General features: G+C 42.8%; 1 protein-coding gene across 3 annotated transcripts in view; it reads right to left on the bottom strand.

The window, feature by feature from the left end:
- Nucleotides 1-16,413, bottom strand: part of HDDC2 (HD domain containing 2) — a 58,986-nt gene extending 42,573 nt beyond the window's left edge. The window contains exons 1-2 of one of the 3 annotated variants that reach the window (XM_088443063.1): nt 16,299-16,413; nt 5,384-5,505 (exon numbers count right to left, since the gene is read on the bottom strand). In XM_088443063.1, coding sequence (XP_088299189.1) covers nt 5,384-5,505; nt 16,299-16,370 — 194 coding nt within the window. In that variant the 5' untranslated portion in view covers nt 16,371-16,413. Of the gene's footprint in view, nt 1-5,383; nt 5,506-15,955; nt 16,061-16,298 lie in introns of those variants that run through there. The other 2 variants (XM_088443065.1, XM_088443066.1) reach the window with 2 other exon arrangements.
- Nucleotides 16,414-17,639: the final 1,226 nt, after the last annotated feature.

Raw genomic sequence — 17,639 nt, 5'->3', positions numbered from 1 at the left:
AGCCAACCGCTTCTGAGGAAGGAATCTCTTACTGGGCGCCTGCCAAGCTACCGCCATATGATCCGTCAACTGATCCGACAGGGGAAACACCGCAGAAGCCACCTTAGTTTTTTTGAAACTAGGAAACTTCGACTTAGGAACCGGTGCCTCATCCTCTATAAGAAGAATAGCTCGCACCGCCCTAACTAGTGCTCGCACATTAATGGACGACTTGGTATCCATTTCCTGGACCGAGGCGTCCGAGTCAGTGTCATCAGGGACCTCCCCATCATCTGAGGAACCCTCTGAGTCCGATACCTGAGCAGCCCGTGTCATGAGTGGGCGTTTTGAAATCCTAGAAGGCATGTCAGTCTGCAACATTGACTGAAAAGCCGAGGAAGCGGACGCCAAATTTTGCACGGAGTTGGAGAGCACATCCACCCAGGGTGGAGGAGTCACCATAGGGGCCTGAAAAGGTACCACAGGCTGCTGCGGCACAGGGGAAGCCTGTATAAACATAGGCAACCCCGCATAGGGACCCACCGACTGAGACCCAGGAGGACTCCGCAATAACTGCGGGACACCCGGGGAATGGGGGATGGTCGGCTGGGGCAACGCCCTAGTAGGGAGAGCAGTCGGGACCGACAGACGGTCCGCAATAGACACCAGCACTTGAGAAAACATCGCCCACGGTGGTTCCTGCGCCAGAGAAGGTCTGGATGGGCCAGGAGCCACCTGGCATCGACTACACAGGCCATCCTGTGACAAATCCTCCCTATCTACTCCTGCAGAACAGCGTCCGCAGGAGGCCAACACCGGAGCCACTGAGCGCTCAACCTCCTCGTCTGACATGACAGAATATATTATATATCTGGCACCAGGGTAGAAGTAAAACTCACTCACCGGTGTGCTGAACAACAGCCCACAATATGGCACTGAGTAGCACACAACTGTATGTGACGGACCTCACAAATACGTGATCTATATAAGTGAGGTCAGTAGAAACGCCCCTCCCCCACACACCTGTAGGGCTTGTAGGAGAAGTAAAGGGATAGGTATAAGCTGACAGTAAGCGGAAAATAAGCACAGACAGGCAGCACTAGCAAAAGTCACATACCATGCAGGAAGATATACTCACTGCACCTTTACACTATAATCAACCTCCCAGATTCAGTGTCTGGGAGGGCTATAGTGCTGTGTACGCTGTCCTTAATCAGGGGAGAGGTACACAGGGGGACCGGTCCGCGTGCTCCCTGAAGATCTGCGCTGCCACTGTGAGAAAATGGCCGCTGGAGACCTCAGAGGAGGAGTGGCCCGAGTAATCTGCAGCTCAGCGACGCCAGACTCCGTGCTGAAAGGCGCGCTGAGCTGAGGGGAGGAGCCGCTAAACAGGGAAGGCTTCCTCCCCTGGCTAGCATATTAACCCCAGGGCTTGCCGGCATCCCGCTTGCCATATATCCCTGGTGGTCTAGTGGTCCCACGGGTTATTCCTCCTCAGAGGGGGAGCCCGCCGCCACCGCTAGCGGCCCCCGGTCTGTCCCCTAGGACCGGGGGCAAAGGACTGCATTTGCAGGCAAAACCCGCGAGCCGCCGCTAATCGGCGACTCGCGGCTTACCTTGTCCCCGGCGACTCCGGCAGCAGTCCAGGGAGGGACCCAGAGTCCGGCTAGTACGGACTCTGGCCTCCCGCCGCGATCCCCAGTGCAGTACTGGCGTCGCGGCGCCAGCGGGGAAGGAGAGCGGCAGCGTGGGCGTCTGCATAGACAGCCCGTCGCTGCCACACTAGAGCCTCTGTTTTAAAATAAAAATCTAACAGGCTCATTTTTTTTTTTTTAAAATAAAAATAGAAAGCTTTTGGGGGCTGCTCCTGCAGCCCCCCTGTGCAGGTGACCCGACTCCGGCCGGGCACCAACTCAAACTGAGGTGCCCTTAGTTGTACTGCTTTGGGACATCCCCAAGGTCAACCCTGTGGACCCCCTATGGACCCTGAAGTAGAAAACAAGAGATATGGTAAGAACTTACCTTTGTTATCTCTGTTTCTACGAAGTCCATAGGGTCCACAGGGCGCCCGCCCTGACGCACCTGGCTTCAAATGGGCTGTGTGGCTGGTCACCGGTTTCCCGTCTCCCATTTCTGTGAGTATGGTTTCTTGTGTGTTCCAGTCTTCCTTCTCTCTGTTTAGTCTCCTCCTCCGGCCTTGGCTGCTTACCAACTGAGGTGCTGTGGCCGGGGGCGGGGTATAGAGGAGGACGGACCCAAGTGCATCCTGGGAGCAGCTAAAGCTTTAACTGCGTGGTGCCCATGGATCCAGATCCAGCTATACCCCAAGGTCAACCCTGTGGACCCCCTATGGACCCTGAAGTAGAAAAATGCATTTCTTGTGCTTGATCCAAGCTTAGATAGGAACAATGTATACAACTGCCAAAAGTGACGGCTTTAAAATTAGATAACTCATACAGTCTGTATGCAGTGGAGAAATAAATTGGATTATGGTTGGTTAAAAACATTTTCAGTTTATTATACTATACAATAATTAAAACAGCTGTTATCACTATTGTCTCATGTTTAGTGTCCTCTTCAAAACAATCTAGTTTCACATGCTGGAAAACAAATACATAAAGAGAAGAAAAAAAAACATGAAAACACTGTTTCTGTGATCCTGTACTCTATTACAGTTTTACTGACGTGAAGGTAGCTCCACTACAGGTACAATTTGTATTATCTGGAACACTTTGGAATTCACGTTTTCCCCTATTTTAAAGCAGCAAGATTAAAATACTTTTTTTTTTTTTTTTTTAAATACTAAACCCCAACTTTTCATACAGTTCCAGGAAACCCTCCCCACATTTAAGTAGCTCTACTAAGCAATATAAAAACTATATAAGAAAATACATAGTCATACATACACAGGATCACATGGTCAAACTGCAACAAAAATGCACAGTTTTCACAAATTTCTAACATACCTGTCACCGTATTATACCTCCCCAGGGGGATGACCCAAGTGGTAAGTGCAGGAGGCCAATGCAATTTGCATTCCCTTCCCCAGGTGTGCAATACCGCTTTTCATATCATCATGCAATGACGTGATTTGCTGCAAGCTGCGTCATCAAGAGAATTGGGTGGGTCTCCCAAAGCAGGCAAAAATGCTTTCTAAATGAGGGACTTCAGAATAAGCTTAAGTAGGAAATGCTTAATCAAACAAGGTTTCCAGTGTAGAACATATGAGCTTATCGGTTATTATATGGACAAGAAACAAGTACACTCTTTACAGAGGATGGATTTCACAAAAAAAAACAAAAAACAACATCTGTAATAAATCTAAGAATTGTGACCATTAAATGGGTCAGTATTTTATTTTAGTAACAACACCATCATCAGTTACATGTACGCATCCAGTAGCAGCACTAATCCTTGTGGTATCATCACCAAGCTGGCTGTCCGAAGATCATATGTTGTTGTAGTGTCTAAATACCCTTAGCGGAGAGGACCCAGACGTCAAGAGTTACTGTCCAACGTCATTCCCTATCATCCATGTAGGCATAGAGAAGGAATATAATCTTGTAGCAAGCCACCGAGCCTGAAGCGTGGTGAGCGCAACGAGCCCACGAGGGAACAACTTTCTTCTTTAGGTGGGCGCAGACACCAGTCAGTATATTCTCCCCTTTGGGGCAGCACAGTTGGTATAATTGTTAGTATTTCTGGCTCACAGCACTGAGGTCTTGGGTTCAATCTCTAGCCAAGGCCCTATCTTTGTAGAGTTTGTTTGTTCTCCCTGTGTTTGCCTGGGCTTCCTCACACAATCCAAAAACATACTAGTAGATCAACTGTAGTCTTACAAAAAACACTATAGTATGTGGACATATGGCAGGGCATATAGATGGAGCTCCATTGGGGGCAGGGACGGATGTGAGTAGACAGATTTTCTCTGTAAAGCACAGCAGAATATCTGTGCGGCATATAGATAACTGGTAATTAATAAATACACACTGAAAAAAAAAAATTACATAAACAATACTTTTGAAAACTGCCTGAACCAGAGAAAATGTAAATACCAAGGGTGATATATTTTATCTTACTTCTTAGAATCGCCAAAAACATGCATATATTACCCATCCATTATCTTGGCCAAGAAATACCATAACATCTTGTATTAGCAGATGTGTGGAAGTAAAATACAGTACTAATAAAATCAAAGGGAAACTAAGTTCAAATTAGTGCATAATGATGGTAGATAAAGACCTCTAATGACGGAATGCGGTTAAAAAGCCGCCCCGTGTCAGAATCCCGTTGTTGGCATCCCAGAAGTAAGTAGCAGGGTTGGGGGGAGGGTTAGGCTTAGGCACTAGAGGGAGGGTTAGGTTTAGGGTGTGGGGAGGGAGAGGTTAGGGTTGGGAGAGGGTTAGGATACCGACTGACAAAGTGTCGGTATTCTACCCCTGTCGGGATGCCGGAATCGGGATTCTGACCATCAAGATCCAAAACGCCGGCATCTCATATTCATCCCTCTAATGACAGTTCAGAAGAATCACACTTTATTTAGAGTCCATTACAAACTACAGATTTAAGTGTTATATGATTGGATTTCATCTGTAAAAAGGGAGAAAGATTCACATTGTTATTAAAAAGATAAATATAGTAGATAAGTGTTAATGCCAAGCCGTGAAGTATCATGCAGCGTCCGTGTACGCTTGTTTTGCGGGTGTTGCGTCGACTGAAAAATTGCAGTGTGTAGCTAGCTTTTCAATAGTATGATTGTATTTTTCTCACAGTAGTTTTCTTTATTTTGCAATACTGTTTTCAATTGTAGTTCAAAGAGTTAATGATTAATCAATCGTACATGTTTTACTAGGTAAACAATTCCCAAATGCGTTCAGGCCTGAGGATAGGGATTTCATGTTTTTCATTTTGTACAATAAAAAGTTATGTTTAAACTCACACAATAGGCCTTAAAGTTATGATTTTAATAGATGGCCATGTCAATTTTGATTCTTTTCCTGCACCTTATATAGAAAAATCAACGGCCATGACTGAAGTATATTGAGTGCAGTACCAGATATTTTTCTTAAATCATAATTATTAAACAAATATATTTATGTTTAAATATAAGCGCTTTTATTTTTTGCGGAGCACAGAAAGTGGGCGATTTCCAAAAAGCTCTGAACCATGCCCTGTGTGCGCTGTAATCACTACATAAGGGCAATCAGGTGCATTACTAAAAAAATAAAACAAACTTACTTCATGATCACAGCTCTCTTTCAAATATTTCACATTCTGAAAATGTCCCCAAACTTTAACCTTGCCACTGTTGCTATAATGTTAACATAAGACAACTGAACATATGCATGCCAAAAGAACAGAAGGCTTTCCTGAAAACAAAGGTCATAAAGTCACAATTATATACCTGTCTTTATTTAATTCCTTGTCTTCTGTTAACATTGCCATAACTGCCATCCTGTACATATGATCAGACACACTTTCTGGCTGATCTACTTTGCGGTAAACCCATCCTGTCCTTGGTACTCTCTGCAAAATAAAATAAAAAAACATAAGAAAATCAGGACTAGTTATTTGTGGTAAAGAATGCCTAAGGAGAGGTTATCAAAAGGTAAAAGCATATTTGTGCATACAGTACCTGAACAAGTCCCGTTCGAGCATTGAAAAAAATGGAACTATGTTAAGAATACATTTTAGCCCACCAACTGGAGTTTTTCCACGAGCAGCCCTTGGTCTTCAACATAATTTGAGACTTAAATGTGCAGAGCATAATTGTATCTCATTTGGTGGTCTTAATTCTCAGGGGTAAATTTACTAAAGTGAGAATTTTAGAAGTGAGTTTTAAAAGTGATGTTGCCCATAGCAACCATTCAGATCTACTTAACTAGCACCTTCTAGAAGATAACAGCTAGAATCTGATTGGTTGCTATGGGCAACATCACTTTTAAAACTGACTTCTAAAAACTCTCACTTTAGTAAATTTACCCCTCATAGTTGTCATTTGTAAGGTCTATGAATCGTATCTTTGAGAACACATTGAGGTTGCAAAGGGGCCAAAAGCCTCAGTGTAGTTACTACACCACTAATATACGGGTGTGGTATAAGAGATAGACAGTAATTAGTTTGACAATGTCTAGCTAGACATCAGATGTTAGACAGTCAAGTAAGACAGGGAAAAAAGTTAGACACAAACAAAAGTCAGACACATTAAAGTTAGACATGTTAAAAGTTCGACAGGTACAGAAGGACGACAGGGTCAAAAGTTCGACATGAAAAAGATCAACACAAAAATGGTCGGCAATTTTAACCGTCTGGGTAAGTGCCTAACCCTAACTGTGAGGGTAAGTGCATAACCTTAACCCTAAAAAAAAAAAAAAAAAAAAATATGTGTCGACCATTTTTGTGTCAATCTTTTTCATGTCGAACTTTTTACATGTCTAACTAATGTGTCTGACTTTTGTCTGTGTCTAACTTTTATCCTTGTCCAACTATCAACTGTCTATCTAGGCATTGTCTAACTAATTACTGTCTGTCTATAGTCCGGAACCCTAAAATACTTGCTCCAGAGTCAAAGTAAGTAATATAATAGAGGTTTTGTAGTCTGATGGAAGCCGATGGTAAAGTCTGTAGAAGAGAAATGTAATGTAGTGTATACAGGCACCACCTCCTCCCCATGTATTGTACTTACGCTAGTAACTACACCACCATTCTTCCTCTACTAGTTTAGACTGTCAATTATGTGGGTGCCACTTGAAATGGAGGAGCAGCATCTGTGACATGATGCATGCTCTCCTTTTTTCTATGTTGTAGTATTAAGTCTCAGCTACAAGTAGCTAGAGTGTGCCGTCCAGGCCCCCTCCCCCTAATATATTCGATATTTTGTGTATGTATATAGATGTGTCCTGCTACATTTGCTCCATACACCATGTAGCATGCCCTGCTAGTCGTGCTGTGCCGTAGCGTATTGAGTCGCATCGTAACATACTGAAGAGCTGGAAAAGGCGGAGAGTGTAATACAACTTTCTGACCACCAGATGTCGCTTTTCCTAAACTGCATTGCGTATGCGTAAAAAAAAAAAGACAATGCAATGTCTGTAGTACCGCCAGCTGATTGGCTGACTGAACCTGTCATTCGGTACGCTATAGTTGTCATGGATCGAGAGCTGTAATTGAGAGTGTAATATAGGATTAAATCATTTGGTGTGTGAGTCCTGAGTACAGATGTGAAAAATAGATTATAAATGTGTTCTGTCATCATTATTACAGTACCTGTATATTATGCTAGATAAACGTATCAGCACGATAACATCTCATTTTAGAAAAGTCAAGGCCAGTCCGTGCAACTTGTGCCATGCATTGTTCTGCAGTGATGTGCGGCACAAACACAGTGATACCATGCCTTAAAAAGGAACAGTTGGGTTTGAAGGGCACTGTATAAAACCATCACTGAACTACAAGTCTCAGCCCTGAAAGAGGTATCTTTAAATTACAAACTGACAGTGCATTTTATGCAGCACACGTGCAGCAATGTCGGCACTGCTGTGCCACTAGGAGCTTGTACCACATGTAGCTAATCGGTACACATCAGTAACTGCTGATCACTGCGGCACTGTAGAAAGTGTTATGCCATCACTGTGTGAGCGCCGCACGTCTTAGAAATTAGTAGTGGGATCTAAGCAGCGGTGTATAAAACCCATTACGGACATAAAAGTCTCGGCCCAGAAAGGGGTGTCTTTGGATTACAAACTGACTGTGCATCTTCTGCAGCAAACTTGCGGCAAATTCCACAGTGCCAAGCGACGCTTAAACATCCATGTCAAGCATGGTTTCATACACCGCTGCTCAAGAACCACTACTCATTTCTAAAGCATATCATCACTGTGTGAGTGCTAGACACCCCTTTCTACAGTGCTGCAGTGACTGGCCTTACTAGTGCGTACCAATTAGTCACATGTTGTGCAAACTCCTAGCGGCACAGCAGTGCAGACATTGACGCAAGTGTGTTGCATAAAATGTACAGTCAGTTTGTAATTCAAAGATACCTCTTTCTGGGCTGAGACTTGTAGTTCAAGCATGGTTTCATACACCACTGCTCAAGCACCACTACTCATTTCTAAGGCATGTCATCACTGTGTGAGCACTACACACCACTTTCTACAGTGCCGCAGTGACCGACACTTACTAATGTGTACAGATTAGCACGTCGCATGTTGTACAAATTCCTATCGGCACAGCAGTGCCGACATTGCCGCAAGTGTTCTATAGAAGACGCACAGTTTGTAATCCAAAGACACCTCTTTCTAGGCTGAGACTTGTAGTTCAGTGATGGTTTCAAACAGTGCTGCTAAAACCCCACTACTAATTCTGTACTATTGTATTCTGTTGTGCCATATCCATCCACTGCTATATTATTCACCACTGTAGTTTTAATCAGTGGAGCACTGGTCACCCAGCATGCCATGGATATTTTCAAGTCTCATTGTGCCTTACCGCATCACGCTGCAATAGTCTCATGCCGCGACTTTGAAGCCTGTATGGCACACTATGAGCAAAAATGTAGCAGGACACATCTGTATGCACCTGAAGGCGGAGGCTCCTTCAATCTGGATTAGCACCCCTCCCACCTGTCTCTATTTGTCTGCAGTGTCTGTATAGCTAAGCCACAGGTAAGACTTATGAATTTATAACTATATAGCAAGTCAGTTGTGGGGTGAACTTTGGGGCATGGGACCCCTTAAACCGATCTGGCTGGGCTTCTTTGGGGTATCACCATTTTATTTATTTATTACCAGTTATTTATATAGCGCACACATATTTCGTAGCGCTTTACAGAGAATATTTGGCCATTCACATCAGCCCCAGTGGAGCTTACATTCTATGTTCCCTATCACATGCATGCACACACACACACACACACACACGGGTTAGTTTTTGTGTTGGGAGCCAATTAACCTACCAGTATATATTTATGGAGTTTGGGAGGAAACCCATGCAAGCACAGGGAGAATATACAAACTCCACAAAGGTAGGGCCGTTGTGGGAATCGAATCCATGACCTCAGTGCTGTGAGGGAGTAATGCTAACCATTTAACACTTATTTTTATTTTTCACTTTCCCAACACTTATCACTAAGAAGCCATTTTCACTTACCTAACACTTCACTGCTATCTTTCATTTGTGTGGTACCCTGGGGTGGTCTGGCTGGGCTAATTTCAGGATACCCCAGACATGAACCCCAATAATGTGAGGGGCTTACCCGATGAGGTTACCTTGACGTTGGTGGGTAAGATCATAACTTTGGCCAAATTTATGCCAAAAACCTTCTATATGATGTATAAGTATTAAATGGTGCACCTGCTCTCCTGTTTTCTATGCTGATGCGTAACTCCGCCACCTGCAATTATTACTGAATGAGCGGGTGACCACCCCCAATAGCCAAGATACTGCTCACTTGCTGTGTTAGTACACTGTGCAAATTTAAACTGTTTTTGCAAAGGAGCAGAAGAACAAATATAGTCTTACTGGTGCACTCTTGATTAAATGAAATAGAAAAAAAGATTATGAATATAAAGTATGTAAAATTTAACCTTTAATAAATATCTTTAAAAAGGAGTGTATTAACAGATACACTTCTTAATACCCGGGATTACAGGCAAAAAACTGGTGGTCATACAAATACACACCACAAATAATTACAGCACAAAATTGATCCATCTAGTGAAAATATTCCAATTTCCCTGTATATTCACAATCAAACAATATATTGTTAAATAGTGGGAAAAATGGATCAAATAAATACCAAGAAAAAAAAAATATGTTAATTCAATCAAACTGGCGAAAATATAATCTCCCAATTCCCTGATCTAATCATATACAGATATTTAATTGCCAGGAAAATGGGGTAGATAGCCACCTGAACTCAAATTGGAATATGTAAATAACATCATTAATTCAATAAATATCAATTAAGTCCTATCAGGATGACAGCAGTCGCACATCAAACACTGAAACTGGACTGAACTCCACCTAGTTAACCTAAGGCGAAGGACAATATATGTAATCAAATTGCCTGGTGATGTCCAATCACTATCAGAACTAAAAGCTAACTTTTGCCGAGGTACTAAATATGAAAATAAACATCAAAGTTTGTACAGAGGACATATAAATAGCCACATATATGCATCAAAACACAAAACATAAGCTACTCTCAATGATTACGCTTACAGTGTGCCTGTGCATATATTAAAGCCTGTCTTAAATGTTATAGTCAGACATAAAAAGACTACATCATAGTTGAAAGCCTGCAGAGTAATCCATAAGCAATTGAAACATCAGTGAATATATAGAGATACATGCATATATGTATCAACACACATGGGGTATATGTTAATGTCAGTGGATTGTAGTATGACTTAATGCTCCAAACAGGCTAAATGTATGCAGGCATAAAATAATTGAATCATAATTGAAAGTCTGCCCAATTTCTCCTAGGCAGTACAAATACAGTCAGTGATGTTAGTTATATCCACTTAGTATATAAGTGGAAAACACAAAGTTGAATCCCTGTATTCGCAGAGTTAAAGAAAAGCCTGGGGACAAGAAATGTTATACAACCTCTACTTTCCCCTGTCTATGCAAATCAAACAGGGAATGAAAGAGAGGTAAACATAATCCCCAGGGAAACAACAGGTAAAGCGCTTCTACTGTCCCCATTCCTGACAGTGTCTCTCTTCTGTTACTAATAAAGCATTGCAGAGGGAGAGTTTCAGTCCGGCTTGAATGAGAGAGCGCTATCGGGATAGTGAAGAAATGATACCTCATGGAGAAGTGATTAGCAGAAGTGCGGCTGCTGGTGGTCTATCATCTGGGCTGTAGAGAACAGACAGCCCATCGGGTGGACGTGCGTTTCGCCTCTGCAGGCTTGGTCACCTGATCGCCGTGAGGTAAGCCCATCTCCCACCCCCGCTATCTAGGCAGGCTGGTGCAATCACGCTCCTCTATCACTGATTGATATCTCTATGAGCCTATCAGTGAACAGTTTCAAGGGAGCCAATCACCCAGTTTCCATGTATTACGTGGGTGAGGATTCCCAGTCCAATTACCATATGTAAACAAAGAGGACCAAGGAAAACACAGAGCTTAAACATAGCAGTGCAGGAACAAAACGCAGGTTTTATATAAACAAAGTCGACGGTTGATCCCTTGACATAAGTACTGATAATAAAATTGGTAGGAACAGGATGGAAAATAAAAATAAAGATGAAGAATAATAATAATAAAATTGAATTACTATTAATTAAATGTAAATATATATAAAAATAATAAAAATAAATATAAAAAGGTCACAATGTAAATCTGTATATTAATATATAACTATGCTCCGAATAAAGGCACCAACACAGTAAGGAGGTAAATATAGATCCAAAGTGATCAGTGAAAATATACAAAGAGCTGGACCCTCCATAGAAATTATTACTTGATATAATTTATCATCAGACAGTAAACCACCTATAGAGAGGATATATGTAATATAATATACATCAGCTCATGTTGAGCCCATAATGGAGTCACATATCATATATAATGATGAATCAATGGAACATCTCATCTGAAACATCAAAGCAGGAGTCCCAATTGATCCAATATCCACAAATAAAATCCAAATGTATATCAAGACACCATACATATTGTGTAAACCTATACGTATGCATGCGTACTCACACATATATAGAATTACTTGTGTATAAGTGCGCATGTGCACACCCACATAAATCATAATGTATACATTAAAAAAAAAAAAAAGGGGTGCTCTAAAGTGTAAATAAATCCATCCAAGGCATATCTCTTAAAATCAAAAGGATATGGATATGTGAAAGAGGAGAGGGAGAAAAAGGAAAAAAGGAAAATAAAATAAAAAAAATACTGGAAAAATAATGGTGAAAATATAAAGTGAGAATTGAAAAATCGGGTATAAAACACTGTACTGTATGTATCTGTAATTGTGTGGAAGTGATAAAAGGACAAAAATAGCAAGTGTCTTTATTACATCTACGAATGCTGTGTACAGTGATAATTGTGTAATGAAGTACTGATAAATATTACATTAGAAGTAATGTGTGGATGTAAATGAATTGTAAAATATTGAAAAATATATACAGTGAAGCTAGCAAGTGAAATAAGTGCTAAAGTCATATATTGTGACATGGGTATAAGACCCTGGTCAAAGAATAGTGATGGTAACTACATAATAGTGAAAAATAGAAGAAAGTATTGAATAACATACATATATGGATGGATTTATTTACACTTTAGAGCGCACCTTTTTTTTTTTTTTTTAACGTAAACATTATGATTTATGTGGGTGTGCAAGTGAACATGCGCACTTATCCACGAGTAATTCTATATATGTGTGAGTACGCATGCATACCTATAGGTTTACACAATATGTATGGTGTCTTGATATACATTGGATTTTATTTGTGGATATTGGATCAATTGGGACTCCTGCTTTGATGTTTCAGATGAGATGTTCCATTGATTCATCATTATATATGATATGTGACTCCATTATGGGCTCAACATGAGCTGATGTATATTATATTACATATATCCTCTCTATAGGTGGTTTACTGTCTGATGATAAATTATATCAAGTAATAATTAATCATTTCTATGGAGGGTCCAGCTCTTTGTATATTTTCACTGATCACTTTGGATCTATATTTACCTCCTTACTGTGTTGGTGCCTTTATTCGGAGCATAGTATAGATTAATATACAGCTTTACGTTGTGACCTTTTTATTTTTATATTTATTTTTTATTATTTTTATAAATATATTTAATAGTAATTAATTTTTATTATTATTATTCATCTTTATTTTTATTTTCCATCCTATTCCTACCAATTTTATTATCAGTACTTATGTCAAGGGATCAACTGTCGACTTTGTTTATATAAAACCTGCGTTTTGTCCCTGCACTGCTATGTTTAAGCTCTGTGGTTTTCCTCGGTCCTCTTTGTTTACATATGGTAATTGGACTGGGAATCCTCACCCACGTAATACATGGAAACTGGGTGATTGGCTCTCTTGAAACTATTCACTGATAGGCTCATAGAGATATCAATCAGTGATAGAGGAGCGTGATTGGACCAGCCTGCCTAGATAGAGGGGGCAGGAGACAGGCTTACCTCATGGCGATCAGGTGACCAAACCTGCAGAGGCGAAATGCGCATCCACATGACTGGCTGGCTGTTCTCAACAGCCCAGATGATAGACCACCAGCAGCCGCACTTCTGCTAATCACTTCTCCATGAGGTATCATTTCTTTCACTATCCCGATAGCGCTCTCTCATTCAAGCCGGGCTGAAACTCTCCCTCTGCAATGCTTTATTAGTAACAGAGGGGAGACACTGTCAGGAATGGGGACAGTAGAAGCGCTTTACCTGTTGTTTCCCTGGGGATTATGTTTACCTCTCTTTCATTCCCTGTTCGATTTGCATAGACAGGGGAAAGTAGAAGTTGTATAACATTTCTTGTTCCCAGGCTTTTCTTCAACTGTGCGAATACAGGGATTCAACTTTGTGTTTTCCACTTATATACTAAGTGGATATAACCAACATCACTGACTGTATTTGTACTGCCTAGGAGAAATTGAGCATACATTTAGCCTGTTTAGAGCATTGTTAAGTCATACTACAATCCACTGACATTAACATATACCCTATGTGTGTTGATACATATATGCATGTATCTCTATATATTCACTGATGTTTCAACTGCTTATGGATTACTCTGCAGGCTTTCAACTATGATGTAGTCTATGTCTGACTGCATATATTAAGCCTGTCTTAAATGTTATTCAGGCACACTGTAAGCCTAATCATTGAGAGTAGCTTATGTTTTGATGCATATAAGTGGGTATTTATATGTCCGCTGTACAAACTTTGATGTTTATTTTCCTACTTATTACCTCGGCAAAAGTTAGCTTTTGGTTCTGATAGTGATTGGACATCACCAGGCAATTTGATTACATATATTGTCCATCGCCTTAGGTTAACTTGGTGGTGTTCAGTCACGTTTCAGTGTTTGATGTGCGACTGCTATCGTCCTGATAGGACTTAATTGATATTTATTGAATTAATGATGTTATTTACATATTCCAATTTGAGTTCAGGTGGCTATCTACCCCATTTTCCTGACAAATATTATCTGTATATGATTAGATCAGGGAATTGGGAGATTATATTTTCACCAGTTTGATTGAATTCACATTTTTTTCTTGGTATTTATTTGATCCATTTTCCCCACTATTTAACAATATATTGTCTGATTGTGAATATACAGGGAAATTGGAATATTTTCGCCAGAAGGATCAATTTTGTGCTGTAATTATTTGTGGTGTGTATTTGTATGACCACCAGTTTTTTGCCTGTAATCCCAGGTATTAAGAAGTGTATCTGTTAATACACTCCTTTTTAAAGATATTTATTAAAGGTTAAATTTTACATACTATATATTCATAATCTTTTTTTCTATTTAATTTAATCAAGAGTGCACCAGTAATACCCCTTTTACACCGGAGCTAAAACCCGGGTTTTTTAACGGTTAATTCGGGCAGCTCCCTGGTGTAAAAGGGGAGAGTTGGATCGCCGGGTCGAGTGACCCGGCAATCCAACCCAGGTAACTAGCAGGGTTTAACACGGGCGTAGCCAGTGAAACCCTGCTGTGAGAACAGCGCACTCCGGGTCACGATGACCTGGAGTGCGCTGCTAGCCGGCCGATTGGTCCGGCTTCAGTGGCGCTTGGAGATGACGTCATCTCCAAGCGACCACTTTCACTCCGCAAAAGCCGGGTCTATGCAGACCCGACTGCGGTGTGAGCGGTGCTGACTCGGGAATATCCCGAGTCGGCAAAATTCCGGGTCTGATCCGGATAGGAACTTTGTTCCAACTCCGGGTCAGACCCGGAATTTAGGTGGAAAAGGGGTATTAGACTATATTTGTTCTTCTGCTCCTTTGCAAAACCAGTTTAAATTGTGACTTTCACAAATGCTATCTGGTAGCACCACCAACTATAGCATAAGTCTTACTTTAATTTGTTTTAGTTAAGACCGGTATGTTGGTTTTTTGTAATTAATTTTGTAATCACCATATATAACATAACTGATTGACTAGTGCAGACTCTACCAATAAACCATCTTTTTTAGTACACTGTGCATAATAAGGTGGGTAGAAGGGCAGGGTGAGTGTGGCACCATGCTGGCAGCGACTTACGCTTACACAGCATATATAATTACATACCAGAAAACTACACTGATATTTTCTTTGTAAACCAACTTTGACAGGGATCCTACCCCTGGGCCACCCACATACCAGGTTGTGCCAGAAGCAGCCACTCAGCGCCGGCTCCAGGGTTCTGAGCACCCTGTGTCGGCTCTTGAGCGCCCGAAAACGCGTGCGACCGAATTTGGGGGCGTGGCCTAATTACCATAGGCCCCGCCCTGTGTGACATTATTTGGTGGCGTGCCCGCATGGCACGCCTCCAAATGTCAAGCTGGGGGTAAAGCCCAGCACTCAGTCACTGGCTGGGTTTCCCCCAGCTCTCTCCCGTCAGTGAATGGTTGCCGCGCGCATGCGCGCAGCATCCATTCACACTCTGGGGGTCCAGCACTGCCGCGTCGATGGGGGTCCCCAGCCTCCCGATCTGACCACCCGCGGGCCACTTCGGCCCGTGGGTGGAACAGTACTGTCCCGCTGAAATCGGGATGCTGGGGAGGGGTGCCGCCCTCTACGGGTGGCGCGCCTGTGCAACCGCACTGGTCGAACACCCCTAGAGCCGACCCTGCTGCCACTTATGGGATGGGGATAACTAAAATGAATCACATTACTGGAGTTTCTTAAATTATCCCAACTCCTTGGGGAGCAGGAGCACTATAGTGGACATATAACAAACCCTCAGGTACCTGGGAGAATTATTACCTTTGATTCCTACTGACAATCTAGCCCCGGGCAAGCCGGGCCGTCTCCCGGACCACCTTTGAATCCGGCAGGCGCTAGTGATAATGTAGCTTCAGGGGGAGGGAGCAGAGGAGGGAAGGGGCGGAAACACATGACGGCGCTCGGCGCAGCAAAGTCTAGCGCCGGCCCTGCCTACTGCCATACCAGTAAGTACTACCATGCTGCTTGTGCCCCCTGTAGTGTGCGCATTTTGCCGGGTCATACATGGTCTACTCTAATGCAAGGAACCGAGGTACCTCCTGCCACAGCTTCATACATAACGTGGCCCATAGACGAAGGGAAGAACCTAACAACGTGACGGTACCTTCAGCTGCCCAACGTATCTCATAAACTGCAGCAGACTCCTCCCGGCGCTTCCGGCTCCAGCGGCGGCCATAGTGTGTGTGTTTGTTACCCCGCCCACAGCATGTCACTCGATAACTCCTCCCACCTACTCTGCTCTGACCTATCAGGAGGTGAGACACAGAGCGTGGTAGTAACTACAGGCTGTTCCACGTGCCGCCGTCCCGTCAGGTCGGCTCAGGTCAGGTGTACGGAGTGGCTGCAGTGCTGCCTGCATGTGACACCACTGCCCGCTCATGTCCGTAGGACAGCGCTGTGTGTATGTGTGATGTCAGTAGTAGCACTGCAGGCTGCGGTAACATGGATGGAGAGATAATGCAGCCATGTGAAACTGTTTATAAGGCATCTTGCTCTTGGATTATGGCAGGACAGTCAGATAAATTAGTAAAGTCACTGGGAGCATGTGAAATTAAAACAGATCAGGAGGAGTAAGGAAACTCGAGGCCCTAAGGCTGGTATTATTTTAGGTATAATTTTCTTTGTGCATTATTTCAGAGTAAAATACTGTATGCTGTAAAAATGTGGATATATACTGTACATATGTCCAGCACAACAATAAAACTCAAATAACTGCTCAGTGCCTGCACATAAAATGCGTACTAATAATGGCCGAGGTGCAAAACTCAGGTCTTGACAAACTGACACTACTACGGCCCCTGCGGTGGCTTGGGGGCGCGGGGGGCCTTTGCTTTGCCACTGCAACTGTGAATGCTGGCCTCTGAAGTGATCAGAGGCTAAGAAAGCCTCCGATTGCTTCAGAGGCCAACGTTCCCAGTGATGTAGTGCACGGGTGACCTCACCCGCGACGTGAGGAGCCTCCGTGGCTGCACCTGCTGGATCAAGTTAGATCCAGTCAGCACGGCAGCGGGAGCGATAGCCCGGACGACGCCCGCGTGGACTCAGGTAAGTACTGGTATCAGGTAAGTAATGGGGGGGGCACTACTTTAAGGGCAACAACTACAGGGGCACTACTTTTAAGGGGAAAAGCTACAGGGGGCACTGCATATGGGCACAGCTAAGGGGGCACTGCATATGGGCTCTACAGGGGGCACTGCATATGGGCACAACTACAAGGGGCACTGCATATGGGCACAACTACAGGGGGCACTGCATAAGGGGCACTGCTACAGGGGGCATTAGTACAGGGTGCATTGCATAAGGGGCACAACTACAGGAGGACTACTACAGGGAACACTGTATAAGGGGTACTAACTTGATATTCGCAGTTTACAGGTTATAAACTGTATTCCCAATAATCTGGTTCTACACAGACATAGAAACTGTGCACCTGTCTTAAGCTGAG

This window comes from Taudactylus pleione, unplaced genomic scaffold (genome assembly GCF_031769625.1).
Source record: "Taudactylus pleione unplaced genomic scaffold, aTauple2 ptg000326l, whole genome shotgun sequence".
Taxonomy (NCBI): Eukaryota; Metazoa; Chordata; class Amphibia; order Anura; family Myobatrachidae; genus Taudactylus; species Taudactylus pleione.
The sequence above is the reverse complement of the archived record's forward strand: the minus strand, read 5'-3'. Positions and strand labels throughout refer to the sequence as shown.